General features: G+C 44.7%; 1 protein-coding gene and 1 pseudogene across 10 annotated transcripts in view; both read left to right on the top strand.

The window, feature by feature from the left end:
• RHBDD1 (rhomboid domain containing 1) overlaps window positions 1–27,683 on the top strand; it is a 117,977-nt gene that overhangs the window by 77,791 nt on the left and 12,503 nt on the right. For 8 of the 9 annotated variants that reach the window (XM_079925320.1, XM_079925324.1, XM_079925319.1 and 5 more), the window contains one exon: window positions 1,813–4,214. The exons of the other annotated variant lie outside the window; for it this stretch is intronic. In XM_079925320.1, coding sequence (XP_079781446.1) covers window positions 1,813–2,042 — 230 coding nt within the window. In that variant the 3' untranslated portion in view covers window positions 2,043–4,214. Of the gene's footprint in view, window positions 1–1,812; window positions 4,215–27,683 lie in introns of those variants that run through there. 9 annotated transcript variants of the gene reach the window in all.
• On the top strand, window positions 5,511–6,856 carry LOC307188311 (large ribosomal subunit protein uL29-like; annotated as a pseudogene). Its single transcript has one exon. The product of its transcript is annotated as a large ribosomal subunit protein uL29-like (transcript).

Genomic DNA, 27,683 nt, shown 5'->3' on the forward strand with positions numbered 1-27,683 from the left:
GTAAACACCAGGCAAGAAGGCCAGACTTCTCTATTCCTAGTCGGGGCCTCTTCAGAAAAAGCGCTTCTAGGCTGTCGTGAATTGTCAGTTATGGAAGAGACCAGCATGATCCTGTCTGTAGCCTTCCACATAGTCAGCCCGCATGGCCGAGCTGGAGTTATGTTTGTGTTTTGGGAGGTGGATTGGCCATTACGATCATCCTGAAATCAGAACACTGAAAACTCTTTGGTAGGTGTGGTCACTATAGAACAGTCTTAGCTACGTTTAAAAAGACAGTATTACTTGTAGAATGACAATGACATTTCTCTTACTGTTGTCCTCACATGATTGGCTAAGTTCTTTTGTTTGGTTGGATTGTCTTTTTTTTTAAGCAAAAATTCCTGACATTAATTAAAAATTGTGAAATAAATAGTTTGTTTAGGGAAAGAATGCCCTTCTTACACAAGAAACTGGCATCTCAGGTACCTAATAGAACACACACCAAAAAAATGCTTCCTATAGACAATCATAAATAATCTGCTGGGCAGTGATTTGTTTCTACCAAAAATCATAGCATATGAGTTTGAAAATACTGTTTTTACTCTGGACAAGTAGTGACATTTGAATTAGGGATATTTGCGTTGTTCATTTAAATAGGACTCAATTTTTCTTCAGTGGCTTCCTTTTTTTTTTTTTTTTTTTTTTGCGGTACACAGGCCTCTCACTGTTGTGGCCTCTCCCGTTGCGGAGCACAGGCTCCGGACGCGCAGGCTCAGCGGCCATGGCTCACGGGCCCAGCCGCTCCCCGGCATGCGGGATCTTCCCGGACCGGGGCACAAACCCATGTCCCCTGCATCGGCAGGCGGACTCTCAACCACTGCGCCACCAGGGAAGCCCAGTGGCTTTCTTTTTAGAAAAGAAAAGATTCATAACAAAAAAGAATAAATGTGCTTGCCCTAAGTGCGCTTTAGGACAGAATTTTATGTGGAGCCACCTATCAATACTACACGTGAATCATTCACGTGAGAATTTTCACTGTCGTTTACTCAGCCTCTTGAGTCTCACTCAGAGGTGCACGTGTTCATCCGTTTTGTTGTGTTGTTTTGCTAGTGAGAAAAATCAAGTCATATGTTGGTTTCCATTTATTATAGAATCACAAATAGCTTTCAAAGTGGTCTAGTTTCATCACATGGCAGTTCTCCAAGGATTCAAAACTATTTATAATTCTGTTGAACTTCTTATGGAGAGCCAGATGTGAGAGTCATGCATAATATATATTTATATATCTTCAAGCATCTCAATTAGGGACCAGCAATCTTCCTGTGTCACATCTGTGTTTTTTAAATCTACTTTTGTTGCAAGACAGGACCAAAATTGCACAGCGTTATTAAGATTACTATAAATATTAAGCTGATTAAAATTACATTGTAATCATCTGCTTTGGAAACTCGCAAATGGCCTAATCATGCCCCAATAGGAAATAGGTGAAATAAATCATGATCTAGAATAATACTTAGCCACTAAAAATAGAAGCAGGTTCACAGTGAGTCAAATGAGCAGGATATAGCAGTAGTCTTAGTAGAAACTCATTTATTTTTGTAAGACCTAGTAAATGTACTATAAAAAAGATTGGAATAATATTTAGCAAAATGCCACTCATCCTTATTTCTCAGAAATAAGATTATGGTGACTTACTTTCTTGGTTTGGCTTGACTCCATTTTCTAAAATGTCTGCAAAATCATGGAGAACCTTTATTAAGAAAAAATATGAAAACCTATGCATTGCTAAAAATATTTAATATTGACCTTCCTCTTCTTTGATATTCTCCACAGTGCCATCCCATCAAAGGCATCAGGTCATTTTTTGTAGAGAAATGCAGAGAAAACTACACCTCACACCTTCACCTCCAGCTTCTGTGGGCTACTTATGGTCTGTCAGTGTGTTGAGGGAGATTGCGCAGAGCCGAGCATCCAGACTAGGACCTCGACGTCCTGTCTCCACTTTTCCAGTTTGCTCATTGCCTTCTTTCCCTTCTCATCTCTACTCCAACCTTCCAGGCTAAAGGTATCCATACACTTTGGGCAAGAAGACCAGTGGTTCCTGTTACTGGTAGCTAGCTCTCCCCTGGCTGCTACAATGATTTCTTTCTTAAGGGTTCCAGAACACACTGGATCCTGTCTTAGTTTGAGGCTGCTTTAGTGCCATGGCACTAGGCATTTCCATTTGACTTTACAGTTTACGAAAGTTAAAGCAGCATACATTTTATCGAGTGCAGTCCTTTCAGATCTGTTCTGCTTCGTGTCACTGGAAGGTGTGAGGTGATTGGCACTCAGAGGTTTGGGTCGCCAAGGAAAGCGGGGGAGTCTGGCATACTTTCTGGGGAGTCTGGCATTGCTTTCATTGTCACCAGAAAACAATGGGAGTTGACTCTGGAATCATCGCGTTCAGGATTCCCTGCAAATCAACCAAAACAACCCAAAACCCAGTCGTTTTTAATTTTCAGCTCAGTGAGGCTAAAGGGAAACAGTTTGCTTTTGGCTCAGGTGATGCTGAAATAAAACGCAGCTGAGCCCACCGCGGTTAAGGGAGAATAAAGTGTTTCAAATAGGTGTCTTCTAAAAGGAGAGACATCTGTATGGAACACCTGCTGCCTTCATTATAACTTTAAATAAGCTGCGTCTCTGGGGGTTAGAAGGGCCCTTCTTTTGGCACACTGTGCTGTGACAAAGATAAACTTTAAGCCCCAAGTAGTTTACCATTGTGTAGAGGATGCTTTTTGGCGAGACACATGGGGGTGAGGAGGGAAATGAGCCCCTGGCTTAGATAACTCAGGGCCAGCAAGGCCCGTTTTGAGCACAGCTTTTGACACTATGACACTTGTCAGGTTATGACAGTGTTTCCTTACCCCTTGGCAGCCCTAATTATTTGCTAATTATTATCGTCTTAATGTTTTATATATCAGGGAAGCATGGAGACAGTGCTTCTTGCTAAGTGGGCATAGCTGTTTCCTGGACCTCTGGCTTTCTTTGTATGCTTTGAGGAAGGGATCTGAACAGTCACTGTGCAGGCCTGTGTTGATGGCTTGTGTCTCTTATGCTTTTGCTTATTATCACAGGACCAGATGGTCTTGCATGTAGGGACACGGGTGGGTAGAGGGAAAGAGCACCAAGGAATGCCTTTCTCGGAGAGCCTTTCAAACCAGTTGGCATTTGGGCAGTTTCCAGTCCAACCAAGAATGATTTCCATAAGCGGTAGCCGTGAAAACAACCTTGTGGCCCCAGAAGATAATATTTAATCAGCGATGTGGTTCATCTTATTAGCCTGAGGGGGAAATAACTCACCACCAAATTCTACCATGTAATAGATGGGATTGTTTGAAACCCATATCAGAACATCTGCTGTTTTTTAACTGTGCAAACCTAATGCTTTGTCCCCCTAAAGCAGCAGCAGTTGTACAGCTGCTGTGTACCCTGTATCTCTTAGACCTTGACACCAGACAAGGGGACATCTTCAGAGTTAATGAGCAATTAGGATGTTCTTTCCTGTCAATTAACTGGCAGAATAATGAGATCAAATGAGCACTGTCCTTAAAAACACCCAGACTTGTGTTTTCTAAAAAGGGTGTCTTTCTCTGCTGTTTTAGTTACATGAATAGACAAACAACTATTTAACATGGAAATAATTTAAATATTGCACCTACAGCAAACAGAAGAGAGAGGTATACAGACAGGATACTCTTTATTCGAAACTCAGAATTCACAGGTTTTCCTCGAGTGACTGTAATGACGTCATAACATCTGCTATCACCTTAATTATCTTAAAGATTGGCAGGCAAATATTTAGGGAGTGAGCATCCTTTCTCATATGAATGAATGTATCATATCTAAGTTTGGGGCAATCGAGGTATTGATCCTAAATTTGAATTAGTGGGCTCCAGACCATGCGCCATCTAAGGATTTTGGTCTTTCCCTGAATGTGATGAGAAGTTAGTGAAGGGTGTGAACAAAGGGGCAAGGGAAGCAGAGAAAATGGGCAAAGGCCCTGAGATGAGAGGGTGGCCCATTGTAGGTACTGCGATAGTTGTGGCTGCAATATATTTTTCATTGTCGGACCAGAGTGGCAAGATGGGTGGGAATCAGGTTGTGAAAGGCCCGGTATGTTGTTTTTAAGGGTTTTGTACTTGACCCTGGAAACAGGGGAAACCATTGAGACTTTTAAGTAGGGAGGGCAATAAGATGAAATCTGGCTTTTAAGCTCACTCTGCTGTGTGTGGGGATTGGGTTGCAGGGAGAGAGATGGAATTTGAGTGAGTTCCAGCACACCAGGCACCATTATAAGTGACATGTATGCATGTTTAGTGTGTGTGCATGTGTATGCACATGAGTGTGTATGTGCGTGTGTGTTCACTCAATCCAACAACCACCAATGCAGTGTTACTGTTTACCCATTTCAGAGAAGAGACTAAACCGAAGGAAGGCAAACTGTGGTCCCATAGCTAATAAGTGACAGAGCTGAGATTTGAGCACAAGGAGTCTTGGTTCCAGAGTCTATATACTTATTACCCATGACGTCATTTTGCCTTTCATATTGTATTGGTATGGTCATCATCATCATAATTTAATTAATAATTAATATAATTAATCTAAATGCTACTAGTATTTTACTAGCTTAGTGAACTTTTTTTTTTGTATTCATACTCACTCCTATTGGAATGAAATTAGAAATTTTAGTGAGTTAGAGTTTTCTGTAAAATATTCATCAGAAAGTTTCAAATTACGTTTTTCAAGTAGAGGTTATTAATGACTTCTTGGTCAACTTTAAACTTCCTATGGGAATTTCTACTGCAGATTTCATGGTTGAGTGTTTTCAGGGCCTTCAGTGGAGACCTGTGAAAGTCTAGGGAACATGAAATCCCCAGCTGTTTTCCAGCCCCCAGGTAACACTCAGCTAACTATAGATAGAATACTCCAATTCAATGGAAAGTTAGAAAAGACCATATTAAATGAAGGAGAATGGACATTTATGAAAGCTACAGCTCACTGACATCAAGGAGAATTAAATTTATTCGAGCAGTGACCTCACTTGATTTCTGAAAAAAGAATAACCATTGATGTGCAGTGTGTTTCAGTAAATGAATGGTGGGTGCATCCAAGGCCTGTAGGACAATGAAAGGCCAAGCATATAGTTAACCAGCATTTGTTAAGTAACTAGAGGAGGGGTTTCAGAGATTTTGGTAGTTCTCAGTCCTGGCTTCCTGTTACAGTCACCTGGGGAGCTTTTAAAAATGATCAGTGCCGGGGCTTCCCTGGTGGCGCAGTGGTTGAGAGTCCGCCTGCTGATGCAGGGGATGCGGGTTCGTGCCCCGGTCCGGGAGGATCTCACATTACGCGGAGCGGCTGGGCCCGTGAGCCATGGCCGCTGAGCCTGCGCGTCCGGAGCCAGTGCTCCGCAACGGGAGAGGCCACAACAGTGAGAGGCCCGCGTACCGCAAAAAAAAAAAAAAAAAAAAAAAAAAAAAAATTATCAGTGCCGCTTTTTCCCTCTGAGAAGGCAGCGGAGGCTGACTCTACAGTCATGGCCAAGATTAAGGCTCGAGACCTTCGCGGCAAGAAGAAGGAGCTGCTGAAACAGCTGGAGGACCTGAAAGTGGAGCTGTCCCAGCTACGCGTGGCTAAAGTACCAGGCGGCGCGGCTTCCAAACTCTCCAAGATCCAAGTTGTTTGCAAATCCATCGCCCGTGTACTCACCATCATTAACCAGACTCAGAATGAGAACCTCAGGAAATTCTGTAAGGGCAAGAAGTACAAGCCCCTGCATCTGTGGTCCAAGAAAACGCGTGTCGCGTGCCACGTGCCGCCGGCTCAACAAACACGAAGAGAACCTGAAGACCAAGAAGCAGCAGTGGAATGAGCGGCTGTACCCGCTCCGGAAGTACGCGGTCAAGGCCCGAGCATCCAGGTGTCAATAAAACAAACAAACTGGCAAAAAAAAAAAAATTGTCAGTGCCTTGGCCCCCAGTAAATCAGAATATACAGCTGGTGGGGCAGGGGTGAGGGCAGGTGCACAAAGGCGGCAGCGTGGGCCCAGGTACTGGGACTGCTTCTTAAGGTCCCCTGGTGATTCTCGCAGGGCTTCAGGTCTATAGGTGGGGAGTTCCTTGAGGGCCACGGAGGGAGGTTCCCATTTCTCTCTGCGCCGCTCTTAAGAAGCTCTAGCAGAAGACAATGGGTACTTTTTTTTTAATTGAAGGTACAGATAAGTACCATCCATTTTAGTAGTTACCTAGATTTCTAAATTCTTTCTATGTAATTTTTAGAATATTTGGAAAACCCATATTGTGCCACGTATGAGCAAGGTAGCCATCTCTCTTCCCCCCAAATGAAGATAAACAAAAACCAAATTCTCTGCCTTCAGGGAACTTAGTCAAGTGGAAGAGAGAGTGAGGAAAGGTGGAGGGAGGGAACTAGGAAGGCATCAACAAAAATAGCTATTATCTGGGTGAAACTGTTGCTAATCAAAGAGAAGTGTGACTGATGGTTGGGAATATTTAGGAACGGGATGGATGGATGGAAAGAAGGAAGGAAAAGCTGTGGATGGTTTCCTAATATGTTTCGATGACAAGAAAAGAAACCATTAAGACCGACATATTTCACATACGAATTCTTATTGGAAATCATGCTATTAAGAAATCGTAAAATAGCATGTTTGTTTTTTGTCTATTCTGTTCTCTAGGCTTGTCTTTACTGATGAGGAATGTTAACATAAACATAAAGCAGTGAGTTTTTTGTTTTTTTGCGGTACGCGGGCCTCTCACTGTTGTGGCCTCTCCCGTTGCGGAGCACAGGCTCTGGACGCGCAGGCTCAGCGGCCATGGCTCACGGGCCCAGCCGCTGCACGGCACGTGGGATCCTCCCGGACCGGGGCACGAACCCGTGTCCCCTGCATTGGCAGGCGGACTCTCAACCACTGCGCCACCAGAGAAACCCAAGCAGTAAGTTTTAATGATTATTGCTCAGAGTGTGCTTTCTTTTTTAATTATTTTGCCTTTTAACATGTTTCTTATTACAGAGGAATGAGATTCTTTTTCAGGCCTTCTAGTGGTTAGGAAGTTTGCAATTCACGAAAGCACCAATTACAGACGATTATAACCTGACAGCACAACTGCCATTTGAGGAGAGCTCAGTTGACACTTTCAGCAACTGTGCAAACAACCTTAGCCTAAGAGCCCTGTGGCAGCGGTTTGGCCTTATAAGAATTACAGATTTCTTGTTAATATAGTTATTCTTAGATTATAACTCTGTAAGAGCCTTAGAAACGGCCTGGTCCTGACCACCTTGGCACACTGCACCCTAGAAAGAGAGGGTGTTGGCTAGAGCCACACGGCTTAAGCGTCCCTTAGCTAGTGCTGGAGTCTGCATCATTGTACTCCCCATTCGGAGCTGTTTTTACCATATCCCCCAAGTTCATTTTTAAGCATCATATGCAATCAAAAAAATAAACGGGGTTATTCGCAGAGTAACAGTGCACATTCTGACCATTACTACCACACATCCCCCACTACCTGTCAGTAAGATCCTTTGGTACCTGCATTTGCTTCGAGAACTGTCTAGTGAGCAACTAGAGTAGAGGGGGTAAGCTCTACCCTTTAAAGTAAGTTTTCAGGGACTCCAGGGAGCAGCTGGGAGCCGCTTGCTGTCTAACATGACATTGGGAACTCTAGCAGATTTACCAGCGTCTTGCATTTAACCGAGCTTTCTTGTGAATGGATCCAGAACATCCTACAACTAGGTCTTCTTTTTATGCACTGATTATTTTGATGCTGTGGAGTTTTGGCCAGATTGATCTTTAAGGTATCACATAATTTTTAAGACAAAAGTAGGAGTCATCAACTTACATTTTATTAGTCTAGTTTTATAACATTTGTACAGAAATGGGTTTTTAATTGAAATCAAGTTTAGCATCGACATCTTGCTGCATGCAGAAACATTAGCTTTTTGAATTGGGAGGGACCCTAGGAGATGCTTCTCATTCATTCCCCAAATGCTCCCTGCAGCCTCCATGAGTCGGGCCATCTTCACACTGTCAGAAATGTGTGTCTCTGGAAGACAAAGCATAAAACGAGAATAATTTTCTCTTTTGTGGACCGTTGCCAAGTTGGTACTTAACAGGATTAAAAAATTGATTAACCGGCTTTAATTTAAAATTGTCTTATGGTAGTTATTTTATGGTAGTTATCAGGTAAAGTTTACCTAGCCAGCCGGAACAAGCTTTGCCTATCAAGAATTTGATGACTGTGTTTTTAAATATATGTAAAGGTGGGGGGAAGGAAAAAAGGTAGGAAGAGCTTAGAGTCTGTTTCCCCCGCAGTCTGTGATGAAGCCCTTTGCAGCCTGGCGTTCACACCTTGACACAGTGTGGGCTTCGCAGCCATTCAGGCCCCAGTTGGAATCCCAGCTGTCTTTCCTTCACCAGTGAACAAGGTAATTAGGGGATTTATGGGGATTCTGTGGCTGGGGAGTTAAACCCTCCTCTTGGGGCGGTGGTGACGGCCGCTTGAGACAGGGCATGAGGACACCCTTCCCAGAGAAGGCCCTCGATAGATCCTCTTCATTTCCCTTTCTCCTCTTTCACATGTGCTCTCTCCACTCATCTTAGGTCACTTACTAAAATTTTTCTTTTGGCATTTATTTCCATGTCTCAGAGATTCCTCCAAAAAGATAATAATGGTAATGAATGCTTAAGCACTAATATTTAGCAAGCCTCTTTTATGTACCAGGCACAGCAAGTGCCTTTCATGCATTTTTTTAAATTTACTTTTTACAAGGACTCATGAGGTAGGGCACAATTGAAGCTTAAAAATTAAATGTAATAGGCCTGGATTCATACCTCGACTCTATCTGACTCCAAAGCACTGCGTCCTGTTCCAAGGATCTCGTTCTTGGAGCTCGAAATTCTGTTTCTGCTGCCATCCCAGGTGATGATTATGAAAACAGTAACAGCCAGCACGTAGCTTGTGCTGGGCACCGCTCTAAGCCCTTTATATATGTTGACATTTAAGGCTCACCACAGCCCTCTACAAGTTCTATTGCTGTCCCCATTTTTCAGATGAGCAGACCAAGGCACAGAGAGGCTTAGTAACTTGTCCATTTACCCAAGGTCACACAGAGTTAAAACTGGGTCTCAAACTCTAGTTTTTAATCCCCCAGCTGTCCTTCCCGTTTCACTTAAGCAGTTCTCAAAACTTGTTTTACACTAGATCTCAGACTAATCAAAGACGAGACAGGAACTCTCTCTTGCTCAACTTAACCATCCCTGCTACTCTACTTTTCCAGTAACTTGCAGAATTTTTTCCTTATTCTTGCTACAGTCCTTCTAAAGTAGTGATATATTGAATATTTCGTCCAAACGCTAAACCAAGAATAATGCCTAAGCAAGGAAGAACAAATTCATTAACTAGGAATCCATTTACAGTCAATCCCCAGGGCTCATTGTGCAGTCAGTGCTTCTGCATCATTTAGAGTTGCTAATAAATGAAGGCCTTTGCATCTTTCCAAGTGTCTTCATATTTACCAGTCTCGTATTTTACCATAGGAAGCGGCTTCAACAAGCATATTAATGTGTTGACAGTTCTAATTAATACAAGTAATTAGTCCTGACAGTAGAACTGTGAAAAGAAGACCCATTCATAAATTTGCTAATTATGTCACTCTGCTCAGAATTTAATCGCAGTCTAGTCTTTAATCATTTCTGTATATGGGCAAAAGGCCAGCTCACTAAATTCTTCAGACTTTCACATTTACTTCTGATAAAGGAATTTTATCAAAGTTAATTTATCTTTGGAACTTAATATTCCAGTATGCAGGAATTGGTGAGGAACAGAGCTCCTTCTGGAGAGAAATAAACAGGAGAATGGGAAAAACCAGGCAAGGAAGGAAGGGGGTAGGAAGAAGTCATCGAGGGCATCCATATGCTTTCTTACATATCTAAGTCTACAAGGTTTTGTGCACTAATATATTGATGTTTTTCTAAAAACTAAGGTAGTTTTATTTAGGCTGTTGGTATATTTGTGGTACAGAAAATTTGAAGACAGTTTGTTACTTGGATCCCAAGTTGAGCCCTCCTCTCTCTGATGTAAATAGTGTACATTTGCAGGCATGTTTGTTCTGGAGCAGGGTTTTTCAACCTGAGCACTATTGACATTTGGGGCTGAATAATTCCTTGTTGGGGTGGAGCTGTCCTGTGCATTGTGGGATGTTGAATAGCATTCGGCCTCTACCCACCAGATGCTCGTGCACCCTTCCTCCCAGTTGTGACGGCCAAAAGTATCTACAGACATTGCCAGTTCTCCCTTAGGGGGCAAAATCTGTTGAGAACCACCACACCAGAGGGTAAGTTTAGATGATAAAGAATCAGGTAAACTTGTGTATAGGACACTTACATAGAATCAGTTATAGCAAAATCAATAAAATCAAGCACATTACTTGGAAGTGATTTAGTGGCAGGAAATCCAGATTTGGAATGATATTCCTTGAATTTCAGTACCTCCTTCTTACCTTTTCAATGTAAAGGTCCCTCTGGTTCTCTCTGATAGCAAGTAGGGTGGCACTTGGTACCCTGGTAGTAGAGTGGTTGTATCTAAAACTCCTTTGCTTCTTGTGTTAAATACACTGGGCTCTTAGCTTTCATGGACTTAGTATGTAGTGTTTCGACCACTTTTAGGTGACCTTAAAGTTCTGGGTACTCAGCTGCAGGTGTTCTTTGTTCCCCTTTCCAGTCCATTAATTCCTTCCCTTCTTGTCTTACTTGCCTCCATCCAGTGCTTAGATTTCCAGTCCTTTGTTTCAGTTACTCTCTTACAAATACCTTCCGTGCCCTTGTTGCTCAGTCCTTCGTCCACCTATATGGAAAAATTCCACAGACTTAGATGAGCCCAGCTCCTAGGCTTCTCGGACCCTGCACCTGGCAGCTGAGCCCAATTGGAGACTGTGCCCCAACAGAGTAAACTGAGTCTATTACAAATGATATCAACATCTCACCTGTCCTCGACTTCCCCCCAAAAATAGAATCCACCTGTAGGTAATGCCCTCAACGTCCCATGATGAAAACTACAAACTTACCTGTCTCCACCGCCATACTGAACTTGTCCCTCCTAATAGCTGGGCAGGGAAGTCTCTTTCCTCTTACCGAAAGCTAATCCTTTCCCTGTCCTAACTTCTCAGGAAAAGCTCTTGTTACTGATTATCCCCCTTTCCCTCTGTCTTCAGCTTCTGAATGTTTACCAGATCCTTCCTGTCAATATTGAAACCTACTCGAGTCTCTTTCCACACTCATCCCCAAAGAGAGAGAGACCAACAGCACAACTGCCTTTCATTCACCACCTTTCCTTTCCACTTACGGTCTGCAGAGTCTCCACTTCTTCAGTCGTGCTGCTGACCCCCGTTACTCTCATGAAACCGTTCTAGCCAAGTTCCCCAGCGGCCTCAGTGTTGCTAAGGCCCGGAGACACTTCTCTTCCCCAGGTTTACTTAACATAACTAACCACTCCTTGAAACCCTCCTTTTTTCTACCCTCCTGGCTTTCCCACTACTGCTCTGACCTCTTTCCTTGGTCTCCTTTGCAGGCTCACCCGCCTCTGCTCTACCTTGGAATATCAGTTTTCCTAATGACTTCATTCTTGGACCTCTTTTCTTAAGGCTTTAGTTACGATTTATACTTCAAATTTATCTTCCCAGCCCAGATCTCTTTCTGAAATTATATCAATATATAAATGAACTCAAGGACATCTCAAATGCAGCATGTACTTACCTTTTCCACCTCCCCAACTTGTTCCTCGTCAGGTGTTACCTCCTGGGTGTTGTCGGTAACCAGGTGATCTTGATGCTAAGTCAAAACATGTCTCAAATCCACATCTGCTAGCCTGGGCCACTGTTACGACTGGACGGTGGGAGGTGAGGACAGAGAGGTTTAAGAGCCAGCTCACACAGGGCCTTTCAGGCCGGCAGAAGGACTTTGGTTTTTCTCTTAAGTGAGATGGGAGCCTTTAGAGGGTTTTGAGCACAGAGTATCATAATTTAACTTAATTTCTTAAAGGCTCACTGGGGCTACTGTGTTGAGAATAGTCTGTGGGGCAGCATAGTGGGGTGAATGCTGACCCCCAAAAGAGCTGTGCCCCCAGAGCCTTAGAATGCAACTGTATTTGGAGTAAGAGTCTTTGCAGATGTAATGAAAATGACACTGGCAAGGTGAGGTCATCCTGATGAGGGTAGGCCCTAAACCCAATGATAGGTGTGCTGATGAGAGAGGGCAAAGGAGAAGATAGACACAGAGGGATAGGCCATGTGAAGACAGAGACAGAGGGCAGCAGCAGGAAGACCAGTTAGGAGCCTGTTGCAGTAACCCAGGCAAGGGAGGACCACAGCTCCCACCCGGACGGCAGCCGTGGAGGAGGTGCGTGGCGGTTAGCTTCTGGGTACATTTCAGAGGTAGAGCAGAAGGATTCTTTGACAGAATGGTGGGGATTGTGAGAGAAAGAGAAGTGAAGGGGGAATAAAGTTTTGGGCTGAGGGCACTGGAAAGTTGGAGTTTCCATTAATCTGAACATGCAGATAGAGCAGGTTTGCAGGGAAAAAAATGGAGTTCAGTCTTGGACCTGGAGAGAGTGACAGCTTTATGAGAGTTCCATGTGGGGATGGAGTAGGTAGTTCTGTATGAGAGCAGATGACAGGTATGGTCTGGAAATAAAAATCTGGTAGTCATCGGCATGATATAAATGGTATTTAAATTCATGAAAGTGGGTGGAATCGCCAAGGGAGTGAGTAAAGATGGAGAAGAGGGTCAAAGCCTGAGCACTGGGGTCTCCAACATAAAGAGGTCAGAGAGAAAAAGAGGTACCAGCGAAGGAGAGGGAGAAGAAGGAACCAGTGAAGCAGGGTGGAAAACCGGAGAAAAAGAGAGCAGGTGGTCCTAGAAGACAAGAATCTTTTTCTAGGAGGAAAGAGTGTCCATCTGTGCCAAATGCCCCAGTGGTCCCAGGTAGATGAGGACTTGAGAAATGATCCGTGGATTTAGCAACACGGAGGTTAGCAATAGCCTTGCCAGGAGCTGTTTCAGGAAGTGAACAGTTGATGGTGCAATATAGACCCTACTTTTGTCCTTTGTTCCACCAGAGTTAAAACAGAGGCCCTGAGCTTCCAAAGGCTTTGAGCTTCTTAATCCCCACCCCCACCCCTGTGAAAGAATAAAAAGAAGGATTCTGGGCTTCCCTGGTGGCGCAGTGGTTAAGAGTCTGCCTGCCGATGCAGGGGACACATGTTCGTGCCCCGGTCCGGGAAGATCCCACGTGCCGCGGAGCGGCTGGGCCCGTGAGCCATGGCCGCTGAGCCTGCACGTCCGGAGCCTGTGCTCCGCAACGGGAGAGGCCCGCGTACCGCAAAAAAAAAAAAAGGATTCTGATGACTCCTGTAGCCTGCGCTACTGCTGCTGGGTTCCCCAGCCTTAGTTTAACTAGTGTTAAATAAATAAGTCCCTGATGCTGCTCATCCTAAGCTACAGAGAATCGCCCACGTGAGAAGCAACGTAATCACAAAGGAATATTTGCCTTTGATTTGGACCATCTGGCCTTGTGCTTTTTCAGTGTAAGGCTAATAATGGAAACTATTTTCCCTGCCTGTAGTACCTGACGTGTGTTGGAGGGGTTTCTCCTAGGGGTCCCTCTCAGCGGCTCCAGAGCATCACTGTCCTATAGAACTCTCTGCAGTGATGGGCATGGTCTTTATCTTCAGTGTCCGACATGGTAGCCACTAGCCACATGTGCTAAGCACTTGGAATGTAGTTAGTACAACTGAGGCACTGCTTTTTTAGTTTTTTTAATTCATTTACATGTAAATAGCCATGTGTCCTAGGTGAGACCCAACAGTCTAGTTCAACGAGCTCTGCAGGTAATTCTCTTACACACTAAACAGAATGGTTTCCTGTGTTTAGAGCTGGGCCCCACCCCCAGAGTTCCTGACTTAATGGGTTTGGGGATGGGGTGTGAGAACTTGACTGGTTAACAGGCTCCCAGGTGACGCTCTGATGCTGGTCTGGGAATCACTTTGAGAACCTGATGTAGAAAATGGACCACCTCTTTGTGAGGCGACCCCAGATCCCCAAGAGTGAATTCCATAAATGCCACAGAACAGATACTTTAAGTCAGGATATCCCAAATGTGCCCTATGAACTTCATGAAAATCTTGCTGTTTTCTCATGATCCAGTAACAAGCAGTGCCTGACTCATTGAGGAGCTCACAACTGGCAGCTGAACCAGCAAGTCTGAAGTCTGTGGGGCGGGCCTTCGGGAAGGGCTGGCTGGGACTCTGGGACGTGTGCTGAAGTTGCAGTTCATCAGTGGAATTTCTTCTTTGTTGAGGAAGCTTCAGCTTTGCTCTTAGGGGGTTTTCAGCTAATTAATTAATTTCAGCTAATTAATTAATTTCAGCTACCTAGATTAACTAGGATAATCTCCCTTGAAGTCAACTGATTAGATACTCAATCACATCTACCACATACTTTCAGAGCAACACCCCAATTAGTGTTTGACTGAATAATTGGTAACTGTAGCCTAGCCCAATTGATACATAAGAAAGATCATCCTGCTTGGAGAGTTAGTGTTCAGGGATCACATCTTGAAAGGTGTGGTATATGTTCTGGTCCTTGAAGAATGGGAGATTCTAGTCAGTGGGGATGAAGGGAATAGGTATTCTAGAGAACATGACTATTAAAAATTATCAAAATAAACAATAGAAGATGCCAAGACAGGAAAGTACAATTGGTATTTGAAGAATGGCTAGTTGTTGCTATATGACCTTTCTCTGAACCTCAGTTTCCTCATCTAAAAATGGGTTAAATACTTGTCATGACTATCCCCCAGAATGGAATGAGGTGATGTTTGAGGGTGCCTTTTGGAAACAGTAAACGCTGTGAATGCTAAGGTTATTTTATAGCCATGTTGGTGGTGGTAGTATTCGTGTGTGAACTTTGTGTGGTGAAAGAAACCAAAAAGTTTGGGCAGGTAAAACAGAGCCTGACTGTTGTGGGCTCTGTCTAAAATGTGTGTCTTTAATTTGGGGGGAAAAAGTATTTAGTTTCAAATGGATTAATAGGAAATAAAGGCATCCCTATATATGCAGTCATACCTGATGGCCGCAAAGATGCGGCAGCCATTTGCTCCCTGCCTAAGATGGCTCAACACTTTTTACAGAAGTGGGCCTTAGACCACGATTTTTGATGCTTGAGATAGTCGAGGTGAAGGAGAGTCATTTATTATAAAGTTATTGAATACTTTGCCTAAATAGGGAAAGAGAGTTAAACGATTTCCAAGAAAGTTGTTCCTAGGCAATGGCCACTGTAGCCAGTTGACTTGGTCATCAAAGAATGCACCAGAGAAGGGATGCCAAAGCGAGTGCCGTCTGACAAACTTCTTTTCTTTTTTTCCCCAGAGCTCTGCTCTACAAACTAATTTTGCCAAGCAAGTTTCTGCTTGATTTTTAAAGCCCTGTGCGTTCTGAAGGAAATTTAAGCCATATGCTCCTGAGTCACTTATGCCCAAGTCATGAAAATGTTATTTGTAAATGTGATTTCATGTTTGAAGCCATTGTAAAGTATTTTTAGTAGATTTTCATTCTTCATCATGCATAATTTTTCTTGGTTTGTTTTCTTGTTTTATTTAAACCCGTTGTATATCAATCATCCTAACACACATCCCGTGGTGAGACACAAAGGAAATCTTGAAGCCAGGAGGGTCTAGTCGTACACATTTGAAGCGGCCAGGTTCTATCTGCAGAAGCTTATAACTGCTATCCCGCTTCCGTTTATGATGTTGTGTCCTGGGCTGCTTTTAACCTGGTCATACCCTGCCCCAGCCCCATCCCAGCCGGCTCCGTAAAAGGGAGCCCATGAAGAAGAATAGGAAAAAGGACAAATAATAGACCCAGACTGCCTCCTAGGATATATTTCTGTGTTATACCACATGATCCTTTCTTTCCAAAAGTGAGTTCATTTTCCTCTTTTACCTACTAATGTTGCCTGCTGGGAAGATTAAGATATTTCATGAAATGTCTACAAAAGAGAGAAGTAAAATTGACTTTAGGAGCAGTCCACAGCTTTTCATTCTTAGGGCAAAATAGATGATGGTGTCTGCTTAGGGCTGAGCTAATTGAAAAATGGTTTCATTTTTACCAGTGTAAGTGGGGGGGCGGTTTTTTGATTTTTTTGTTTTTCCTTTTTTTTTTAACCTCTGTCTCTTTGGAATCTCACGATACAGGCCAACTTTTATCTTTACATGAAGCGTCCTGGTTTACGTGTGTCTGTCCATCAGAGACATCTGTGGGCTGCAGAAGGGCACCAGAGCAGCCTTATGTTTAGGGTATGGTAGAGATTTGTCTCTGGTCTGAGCACCAGTTCCCAGGTAGGCGGCAGGTGTAGCATCCGACATGGTAAGAGGCATTTACTACCAGGAGGGGCAAAGACCAAAGGGGTTAAAAGTTTACTTCTCATCACTCTGAGCTTATGAAATACTTTCCCATCTTTTTTTTTTTTTTAACTTGGACCTCAGAACTGCCCCAAAGGCCATGGTTTCTGGTTTTCAGTAGGTTATTTTTTCATGAAGAAAATGAGGCTCAGAGGGGTACTTTCTTAGATATTTCACAAGGTGATTGTGGCTACTGGCGTGTGCCTCTGTCTCCACTACACTATAAACTCCGGGAGAGCACAGATGTCCTGTCCATCCTGTGGGGACTTTTGAGGACTTATGTGGGCTTTTATTTTTAGAAACCCCACCTCGACCCTGTGTCATTTCACGTGTTGAAACATGTGACAGCCCATCCGTAGTATATAAATATATATTTAAGTAAACGACTATAAATATATATGTCATATTTATGAGTTGAGATATAAATGATTGATATGGTACGTTTCATAGGCATTTAATCAAATACTTATTACTTTTCAGTTTTATAGATTTTTTTTTTCCACTGAGGGAGCCACTTAATTGCTTTGAGATCTCAGACGTTTTCACAGGCTTAGTCCCTGAGCACTGTTTCTACAGTGGATAAAGCCATGCCCCTGCTCTTATTCACTTCTGTGCACCCCACACCTATCACAGACCCCCCGGGAAAGTGCTTAATAAATGTCTGTTGGATGAATGATCACCTAATAAGAGAAAGAGTGAAAGAATGAACAAACGAATGAATAATAAGTGGTGAAGTCTGGCATTATATTAAAGCCCATGTCAGCCCTGGATGGCTATTTCTTTTACACGGCCGTCATGGTGGACGTCCCCCAAGCTGTGCATTCAAAACGTAGTCCTTGTCTTTCTCTCGTTGTTCTTTTCCAAGCCAGTTTTCTCCTCTGTTACAGCTAAGGCACAAGAAAGAACAGGCTACAAGTTATTTGCGTTTTGGTAGCTCTTAGGAAGGAGTAGCTACTTTAGGGTGATAATTCTTTTCTCTGTTTAATTGCTATAGTTTATTTGCTTTGCCTTACAAGTGTGGGATAAATGTGGTTATTATTAATATTCAAATACTCAAATAAGTTTCTTGACAAAACCAAAGAAGTGTTTTTTTGCCTGTCTTTTTTGTTTTGTTTTGTTTCGAATTCTAAGTGTTTTCTCTCAGGTATTTCTCATTGTGATACCTGTGTTTTCACGAGACGTGACTTTTTTTTAATCCAAGGGTGAATCTTCGTGGTCTGTCTTCAGAGTTCTTGGATTTGGTAGCTATTGAACATGTTGGAAAGCTAGAGAGCCCCCTTCTTATGAAAGAAAGAAATACAAAGGGACTACATGAGAGGGGAGAGAGAGATGAAGATTGTGTAAGAGCCATCCTTTTCTGCCTCAGCCCTGATTTCACCCCTAGAAAAGTGGATCCTCATTTTTCTTATGTAAATGGACACCAGGAGCAATTTCTCCTGTCAGCTCATCTGGATCCCCAGGGTCTCTAGATGGATCTCGCTGGATGGCTCCAGGGCAGACTAGGGCTAAACCAAAAACCTGCAGCGCCCCAGGATGGCTGAGTTTGTGGGTCAAGGCAGGAGCTGGAAATGGTGGAACTTAACCCTCCATCCATGAAAACTCTTTGGGGTTCAGTCATTCAACAAATTCTGATTGGCCACCTGCCTTGGGAATACCACCATGACCAGGCAGACTTGTCTCTGGAGTCCAGACGCTCGATCAAGCTCTTGCTTGAGGTATATTTGAAATGGCTTTGGTTTTTATTTCTCTTTTTTTGGTTGGATTTGGTTGTGTGTGCACAAGTGTCCTTGTGTATTCAAAAGACTGAAGCCTTCAGTTTATAAACTGAAGTTAGAGGGGGGAAGGAAGCCTATAACATAAAAATTGGAAATGTAAAACTTCAGTTTCTCCACTGCTATATTCTTTTTATGTATTTCTTTTAAGATCTCTTGATGGACCTGGGCTTCAAAATAGAGGGATACAGAACCCTTCTTGAGTTTGTGCTGCCTCCCTGGCACTACCCTTCCTCATGGGGTTCCTACCTGGACCTCCAACTTAGGCACTCTCGTTCACGTTTGTTATTTTCTTTTTCCAGTGTGTGTGTATGTGTGTGTGTGTATATGTGTGTGTGTGTGTGTGTATAATTTTTTTGATTGTCCTTAAATGATCTTTCTCTAAACTCATCTAGACCATTTAACTTGTGGCAGGAATCCCAAAGTATATTCTCCCCAGAGAAAGAACAAGATTTTCCTGGCATCAATTTAGGGAAATAATTACTCAAGAAAATTGTGTGAGATGTTTTCTTGCACTGGAGATGCTCGTGACTACGAAGTGGTTGCCTGACGGGGGGGACCTCAGGCCTAGTTTTGTCTAAAGAAGTTGGGAAAGTGGTGTTTTCTTTTTTTTTAAATTGAAGTATAGTTGATTTACAGTGTTGTGTTAATTACTGCTGTACAGCAAAGTGATTCAGTTATACATAGATATATATATATATACATTTTTAATATTCTTTCCCATTGTGGTTTATCACAGGATATTGGATATAGTTCTCTGTGCTACACAGTAGGACCTTGTTGTTTATCCATTCTACATATAATAGCTTACATCTGCTGACCCCAGCCTCCCACTCCATCCCTCCCCCAACCCCCTCCCCCTTGGCAACCACCAGTCTGTTCTCTGTGTCTGTGATTCTGTTTCAAAGATAGGTTCATTTGTGTCATATTTTAGATTCCACATCTAACTGATATCATATGGTATTTGTTGGGAAGGTAGTATTTTCATATTCCCTTTGCTACTCAGCTTCCTCATGATTTGCCATTTACCCAAAACTATCCCCCTTTGAAGATTGGTATTTCTTTATTTAGAGCAAAGTCCATTGCCTTGGGAGTGTTTCCAAAAACAATTCCTAGATATGGCCTCTCACTTTCCCTGCCCAGTCCCCCCCTTTTTTTTTTTTTTCTTCCCGGCCGCGCCGCCTGGCTTGTGGGATCTTAGTTCCTTGACCAGGGATCAAACCCAGGCCCTCAGCAGTGAGAGTGCAGAATCCTAACCACTGGACCGCCAGGGAATTCCCTATTGTCTCTTAAGGAGTGATAACCAGAGAAAAACCTTGATGTGCTTCATTCACTGACAAAATCACAGCTGATCATACCTCCCTGGGAACATGTCTGTGAGCCTTAGCACAACTCTAGGGCCAATAAGTAAGAGTATTCTGTCCTAAAACTGCAATCCTGACTGTTGCCCCCCTAGCTGCCCACTCCGGAGCATCCCCTTTTGTTCACGTGAACTAGTTGGTAGCACAATGGCTACGTCGCCCACAGTAGACGTGAGGGTTTGGGGGAGGAGGCCCACACTGCCTCACAGGCTTTCCACAATCTTGACAGATGGACAGCCGGTGTGTTTCTCATCCAGGATGCCTTTTATGCAGCGCTGGGTGTCATAATTTAAGTAAATAGTTAGAATTCTGACCCTCCTATGCCAAACACTCAAAGTTCTAAGCATACTTCGTTGTCAAATTTAAGTCTTAAATTCGGTTTGCAATTAACTGGGCCATTTGCTTGCTGTTGAACCAGGTGGGAGGAGAAGTCGGTCAAGGGACACAGAATTCTTTGGCAGGAGGTTAACAGCCTACCAACTGCACGTTGGATTGTCTGTGGCCTGGCTTCAAAGAGAAGCCACGGTTCTAACACAGTCCAGTTATGTGTTACCTGTGTGGCCGGCTGAGCTGCCAGGCGACCCCTTGTGCTTGAAATCTTGCTGGAGCACCTCTGGCTCCTCTAGGACATTCATTTCCCTGAATTCATATATCAGGTTGCTGTCCCGGGGCAGGGAGAGAGGAGAAGGGAGGGTTAAGAGGGGACCCCCTGGTGCCTTGGTGTTGCTTCCAAATCTGCAGCGGGTCCTGTGACCGCGGCCCGCTGTGGGCATCTAGAGTGATCACTGTACTGTGCTTGTGATTTTTTTTTTTTTGCACTTGATCATATTGCATATACAAAACTTGTGCTTTATTTATTCTGCCCCTTGCCCTTTCAAGAGGCATCATCTTTTTATAAGAGGCCCCAAACCAACAGGGCAGTGGTGAGAAGCTGTGTGTTTGGTACAAGACACAGGTTTCTAGTGCTGACAAATCAGACTTGGAAAACAGGTCACTGCCCCCCTGAGGCTCCTGTCTTCATGGAAAAGGGACCTTTGTGGTCATTTTGTTCTGTGCCTTTGTTTTCAAAAGGAGGAACTTGAGGCCCAGGGAGACGCAGGGGCATCACTAGACCTTGCCTCTTTGATTTCCCAGTTTGGACTTTTGTCTGCCCTTCAGCTCCTACTCCGTTTTGTTTTGCATTCCCTATGGCCTTGCCTTCGTGACTGCCTCCTCTTTTTCTCTGTAAACATTCATGTGAAGTACATTTGATTTGCTTTTCAGCCTCGCCCGCCCTGTGTGTGTCCAAAATAGCCACCGGAATTCATGAGAACGTTGTGTCTTCAGATGTTTATAATCCAAAAGAATCCCTCTCGGTTTTTTATAATAAAACTACTTGGATGTCGGTATTTTATGTTGGGAAGGCGAGCCAAGTTCACAATGCAGCAATTACAACGCAATGCATTATGTATAATTTGTCGTGCGCCCCAGGAGCAATGGTAAACCGTGAAATGCCGTCCCGGCTCCACGGCACAATTAGCAGGATCAAACGCTGCCCAGAGAGGAGCACAATAGTTGTCATCCGAGGTCAATAAAAGTAAGGAAAAGTTCCGATAAAAGCGGTACACCCCAAATTGTATAAAAAGCAGCCCCTATACCAGGCTGCAAATATGTCAAAACCTTCATTGCTAATTGAGGAAACCTTTTGAGGTTTAACAGCTCATAAATTTGCGCTGGGAATGCCCCCATTGTTCTGAGGCTATAAGTCTTGTCTTTGAAATTTAGCAGTTGTACTTTTATATTATTCCTCCAAGAGTACCATTGTAAACATGAAGGGTTTGCATTTTAACATAAATTTGAACAATGTGGTTTGAAAAGAGCTCGCCACATTAAAGGGAGACTGTTTGGGCATGTTTCATAAATTCTTTTTTCTATAGTATTTAAAGCTACAAATGACTCATGGAAGTGTGTTCCATTTAGATCAGTCATACTGGTGTAGCAACCTTGCTGGGGCTTTTACCGCCCTTGTTTTTCCTTCCCTAAGAGTACCTGTGTCGGAAAACAGGTCTAAGCCTTTGGCCAAGTCACTTGCCCTTAATCTAGAATCTTCAGATCCATAGAGACAATTCTGGAAATGTTGTTCCATTTGGTCTAAATAGCAACAAATCTTGTAGCTTTGGATGGTCTTTTTTTTTTTTAAACTCAAAATCTCCCCGTTATTAACTTGCAATTTCTTCCTTTTTCCATGTGACAATTATAGTCCCCGCCCCCCCATGCCCTCAGAGCCGCCTATGTTTTTTTTTTTAAAGAACCCACTAATTTTTTGCTGAGCCACTGGCTACTGTGAAGAAAGGTTGGATGGTAAAGGAGAAATGTGGGAGCTGGTTTCTGAAGCAGCGTGGTGGGCGGTGTGTGAGGACCACTGCGCTTCCATGCAGTTCCTGGGGGCCCCGACCTCGGGAAGTCACACGCCTTCCTCGAGCCTCAGTCTGGCCATCTGTGAAATGAGGAAGTAGTTACTCCTCCACACCTCCCTCCTGCCCATTCCTGCTGCTTTGTTCATTTATTCATCCATGGGGAGGTGAACACAAACCCGCCGTGTTCTCACCCCACAGAGCTCACCACCTAACGAGGATGCACTCGGCTGGGATCATCAGAGTCCCATGTAACTACTAACTGTGGCATCATGTGCTTTGGAGAAAGGGGACATGATCCTGGGAGAACTTAGGGCAAAGGGGGATGCGGCCACTCTCCTGAGAGCTTGGGGAGGTGGGGAGGGGTCCCTGGGAGTTGGAGCTGTGGGAGGGCAGGCTTACTGGGCTGCGTACGAAGTTTGATATTTGTCCTTGAATGAAAGGAAACTCCTGGAGGGCTTTAGGCAGAGGATGAAGTGGATGAGATGCGTGTTCTGGCAAAGCTCTCCAGCTCCCCTGTGGAGGGTGGTTGGTTGGAAGACCAGAGCAAGGGCAGGACATCATCTAGGGGCTCAGGCACCAGTGTAGGCTCACGAAGCAGGTGGCTCAGGCAGGGCTGGTGACATGGCAGGTGCAGGGAAGGGGGAACGAGTTAGGGGAAGGTTCAGGTTACAATGACAGGATTTGGTGACAGGTTGAAGGGGGCACATGAGGAAGGGGAAGCTGTCTAGGATGACTGGGGTCTGGGTGTGTGTGACTAACTGGATGGATGGTGGGGACATTCCCGGGGTGGGGAAGCCTGGAAGGGGTTATTAGCGTAATAGCAGGAACCACTGACCCTCTGTTGCTTTGAGCCAGGTGCTGGCGTCCTTTAGTTCCTTCCATTCAGAGCAATCCAGGGGTAGGTTCCTGCATCCACACAGATAAGAAAAGTGAGGGTTGGTGAGGAAAGTGACTTGTCCGGGAGCACAGAGGAAGGGGCAGAGCCCGTATTCAGGCTCAGCTCTGTCTGGCACCAGAGCGCGTTCCCTTCCCGTGCTGCCCACAGAGCCGGGTAGCAGAAGGCACTTGTATAAAATACCGATGTCCACTCCAGACTTGAAAGGGAGGTTTGGATTCTTCAGGATGAAATGGCTAAAAGGGAAAACGATGAAGTCTGGTGACATGACCAGAGCACTGAGAGACCTGGGTTCTGATTCTGCCCCCATCAGCTGTGCAAAACGGGAGACCCATTTACCCACTCTGGGCTTCCGTTTCTGGGCTCTGAACTGAGCAGATTGGATTCCATCATCCCAAGTCCTCCCCCACCCCACTCTGAAAATCCATGATTTTTTTTTTTGGCTGCACCGTGAGGCATGTGGAACTTCCCTGATCAGGGATCGAACCCGCGCCCCCTGCAGTGGAAGCGCAGCATCTTAACCACTGGACCGCCAGGGAAGTCCTGAAAATCCATGATTTTAAGATGCGCTGGATGCATCTCACACAGAATCTCCTTTCCACACTTGACATGGTATCTTTAAAGCTTCTTTCTTAAAACTACAGGTAGGCCTAGGATGGACATATATACGCTACCTTGCATCAAATAGATAGCTAGTGGGAACCTGCTATAAAGCACAGGAAGCTCAGCTCAGTGCTCTGTGACCACCTAGATGGGTGGCATGGGGGGCTGGGAGGGAGACCTAAGAGGGAGGGGGTATATGTATACATATAGCTGATTCGCTTCATTGTACGGCAGAAACTAACACAACACTGTAAAGCAATTATACTCCAATAAAGAAAAAAAAAACCTGTAGGTAGGCCTTGTAGTACTCGCTTTTTCTCTGGCTACAGCAAACACTTAGATGAAACATCTGTTTCCAAAGATGCTCAGAGAACAACATATTCCTCCCCACTTATCTAAATCATCAGTTATCCAAGGTAAGCCTCGCTCTAGATTCCTAACTTGGAATTTAAAGTTCAAAAAATTTCATTCTGTGGTCTCCCTTTCTGTTCATAAAGTAAGTTTTGTTTTACTAGAAATTATTTAACAGACATGTAAGAATAAGCCATTTTTGTTACTGAGTCTCTCTCCCTAGCACAGCCCACTTTAGAATCATTTCTGAGCCATTCTAGGTTAGTTAGAGGCAGGCTGTTTCACGACTGTGTGCCAGCGGTCTGAGAAAGCCCCCGGCTCTTCCTGAGGCTGGGAGGGCTTGTTTACGGGAGAAGTTTCAGTCACAAGGCGTGTCTGTAACACACGTACTCGAGCCCACACGCAAGGATGCACGCACACACACAAACACACATACTGTCTCTCATTAGTGGATCAGAACTTGGTGTGGGTGGGAGTGGGTTAATCAGACCTAAAAGAACAAAAAGTGGCAGTTCAGCTCAGGGTTACGTTACATACCATCAGAGCAATATTTTTTTGCGGTTTTTTTTTTGGTTTAGTTTAGTTTTGTTTTGTTTTCTCGGCCGCTCCACAGGGCTTGTGGGATCTTAGTTCCCTGACCAGGGATCGAACCCAGGCCCTTGGCAGTGAAAGCGTGGAGTCCTAACCACTGGACCGCCAGGTAACTGGTTAAATACCACCAAATACAAAAACAAGCGTGTTTTTAAGATGACCGTCCAACTTCCGGGATAGTTTATTGCATCCCAGAACTTCACAGCCATCCCGCTTCTAGGCCAACTCTGACCCACAGGAAGCATTTCTCAGCTTCTGGTGCAGAGAGCAAGGCTCCTGCCTGTTGGCGTTCTGTGCAGATGCTCTCACCCTGCCGCTTATCTCAGTCAGAGCTGCTCCGCTCTGAAGGGATACGCTTGTGTCGTCCTTACCTCCCAGCTTATCTAGGCCTTTGCCGAGGAGCCCACCCTGGTTTTCTAAACCACCAACCATTCAAAATTCGTGGGGCTCGGACCGCTGACAAGGATGTCATTCTTCTTCCAGTTACTTTCCCTCTTGGCTCTCCCGCCCCCTCCCTCTCCTGCCTTTTTTTTTTTTTTTTTAACCCAGCAAGTGCATCTGCCGGGGCCCTTGCATTGCTGTTTCCTTGTGGGGTTGAGCCGGTGGTTCTCGGGGTGCCCGCCCCACCTTCACCCTGACATTCATGCACCTTTGAGACCAGCTGTGATGCACTCATTGCAGGCTTTTCCCAGAATAGTTCATCTTCCTCTGTTTCCACCTGAGAGAGGAGCATGCCGGCAGCTTCTAGCTTTTGTGAGAGCTTCGAACCATGGTGTTCTCCTTGGCTTCTCAACAGCTCAGGGACAGTTTCCTAGGTCAGGGATTGTTTTCATAATTCTGCGTTGATATCAGTATCTCTTGATGTGTACTTATGCACCAGTCAGGCTTATGATATCTGAAAAATAGAAATAATTTGAATGTTTACAGCATTCAACATGGATGTACGTAGTACATCTCATATCTTGGCCTACTTCTGGATACTGAAGTTCTCTAATGTAACGGAACCCCAGAGACCAGACCAACTTCATGCACTTGTTAGAGGAAACAAATAGACTGATTTGTATTCTGAAGCCTCTTGTCACCTGTTCTCACCCACTTATGTCTCAGGGTTTGAAAGCTGGTTGTTGGCTGAGGCCAGAAACCAAGACTCTTGGGCCTTGAAATTCCCTACCTGCCACCATTTACCCACATCTCTCTCACGGTCCTCTAGCCCCGTTGGTCTGGCCTGGGCCCCTGGTTCCTGGCCCCCTCTCTGCTCAGCCCTGATAGCATATTAGTTGGTTTTTTGTTCATTCACCAAACATTTATGACGTGCCCACCAGGTCCCAGGCACCTAGGATCCAGAGGTGAGTGGCTTTGCTCCTACGACTGGGTGAGTGGCCAGTTTCGTCCACTCTCATGTTATAACTAATAGAATCTTTAGGAGAGCTGGGTTGCGTTGGTGTCTTACTTTTAAAATTCACATCATCCAGGATTGAGCACGGCACAACCTGGGAAACCACCAGAGCTTCTGGCTCAGGGAGGATGTAACAAAAGACCTATGTGTACAAAACCAGATGCCGTGTTGGTGCTCATCGTTAGTTACAACCAAACAAAACCCCAGAATGTAGTACGGCATCCCTCGGATCCCAGTTTCTCAGAGTGGGGCTGGTAGCATCAGACTCACACGAGGTGCTTCTGAAAAATGCAGATTCCTGGGTCTCACCACAGCCGTTGATCTGGGATCTCCCAAGTTAGAACCTAGAATCTGCCTCTTACCGTGCTCACCCACATGAAAGTTTGGAAATTACTCTTTTGGATCCAGTGTCTAGTCTCTAGAGCGTTGACGTGCTGCTGCGTGTTTCACAGGACTGTGACATGGGAGCAGTGGGAAGGTGTAGGGCCTGTCGCATGGCTTATTTTATTTGCTGCCAGTCAGTCCGGCCACCAAGCCTAGGGTCAGCTGTCCCAAACCCCTTCCCTCCCAGGCTCCACGTCCTTGTTTCTCCTGACAAACAGTCACTGGCAACAGTTGTCCAGTGTGACCTGGACGTTACCCCTCAGTGGTTGGTCTTGGCAGGAGTTCCCGATCTAAGTTTCTTTGTCCCTTTCCAGAGTTCTCCTCCTGACTCTCCATCTTTTCTCTTTCTTATTCTTTGATTTCTTGGGATGATATTTACTTATATTTTTCTATGCCCAAAGGTTAAAAGGTATTTTCAGAAGATTGAGGTTTCTGTGGGAAATATGGGCTAATTCCAAATGGGCTATGATTTTAAAAGTCAATGAAAACATTACCTTGGGCTGTTGCTTAAAAAGCTGGCCATTGGGCTGTCTCTGATTTGAAACTCAAGTTGAAGGGAGTGAGAAAAAAATGAAACAGGTCTAAATGTCATCAACAGTGCTTCTCTCTGCCTCCGTCTGAGAATCTGGGCAAAGAGCAAGCACGTTGGGGATTTTGTTGTTTCTGAGCGGGGGACCTGCCCCTGTTCATGAAAAAGGTAGGGGGGGCACCATCAACTGACGTTTTATCCCTTGGAGGGAGGGAGCCGCTGTGCCAGGCAGTTACGAACCCACTGCTTACAGCAGGGCCTTATCCACCAGGAAGCACGTCTGTGCGCCCCTCAGGTGACTGAGGGTCTGTCCAGCACAGAGACAGCAGAACCTGCTGAACCACCCGTCCCCAAGCTGCCAACCTCAGAGACGCCTTCACGGCCTCTCTGATCCCGGGCTGACCAGCACAGCAGCAGCTGAGTGCCTGGGATCCCAGGCTAAGGAACTGAAAACATTCTCTACGGAGGAACCGTTGGCGCTTGGAGGCCATTGTAGATTTCCAGGACTCACAGAACACTCCATTTGTAAGCCCTGGTCCTGCCCACTGTGGACCAGTGCATCAGGCACAGTCAAGTGCGTGCTAGCTGGCCTTCCTTGCCCTTGCTTCCTCCCTGCTAATGCCAGCTGGGGTAGCACAGGAGAGGGGCAGAAGGAAAGAGGATGGGGGCAAGTGTAAGTGGGCGTGTGGGTAAAAATGTAAACCAGGAAACAGACCACTTTGATTAGGCTTAAGTAAAGCAGTTTTAGAATTACTGCATCCGGGATTTGGTGTCTTATCGTCACAGATTGTACCTATTTGTATCTATTTGTATCTATTGTATCCAAATGTATCTATTGTATCTACTCTTCTGATGTGGAGTTAGAGGGATCCTGATCGTTCCAGGAAGATGCACTCAGCCATGCAAGGCAGTATGCAC

The sequence above is a fragment of the Stenella coeruleoalba genome (genome assembly GCF_951394435.1).
Source record: "Stenella coeruleoalba genome assembly, chromosome: 6".
Taxonomy (NCBI): Eukaryota; Metazoa; Chordata; class Mammalia; order Artiodactyla; family Delphinidae; genus Stenella; species Stenella coeruleoalba.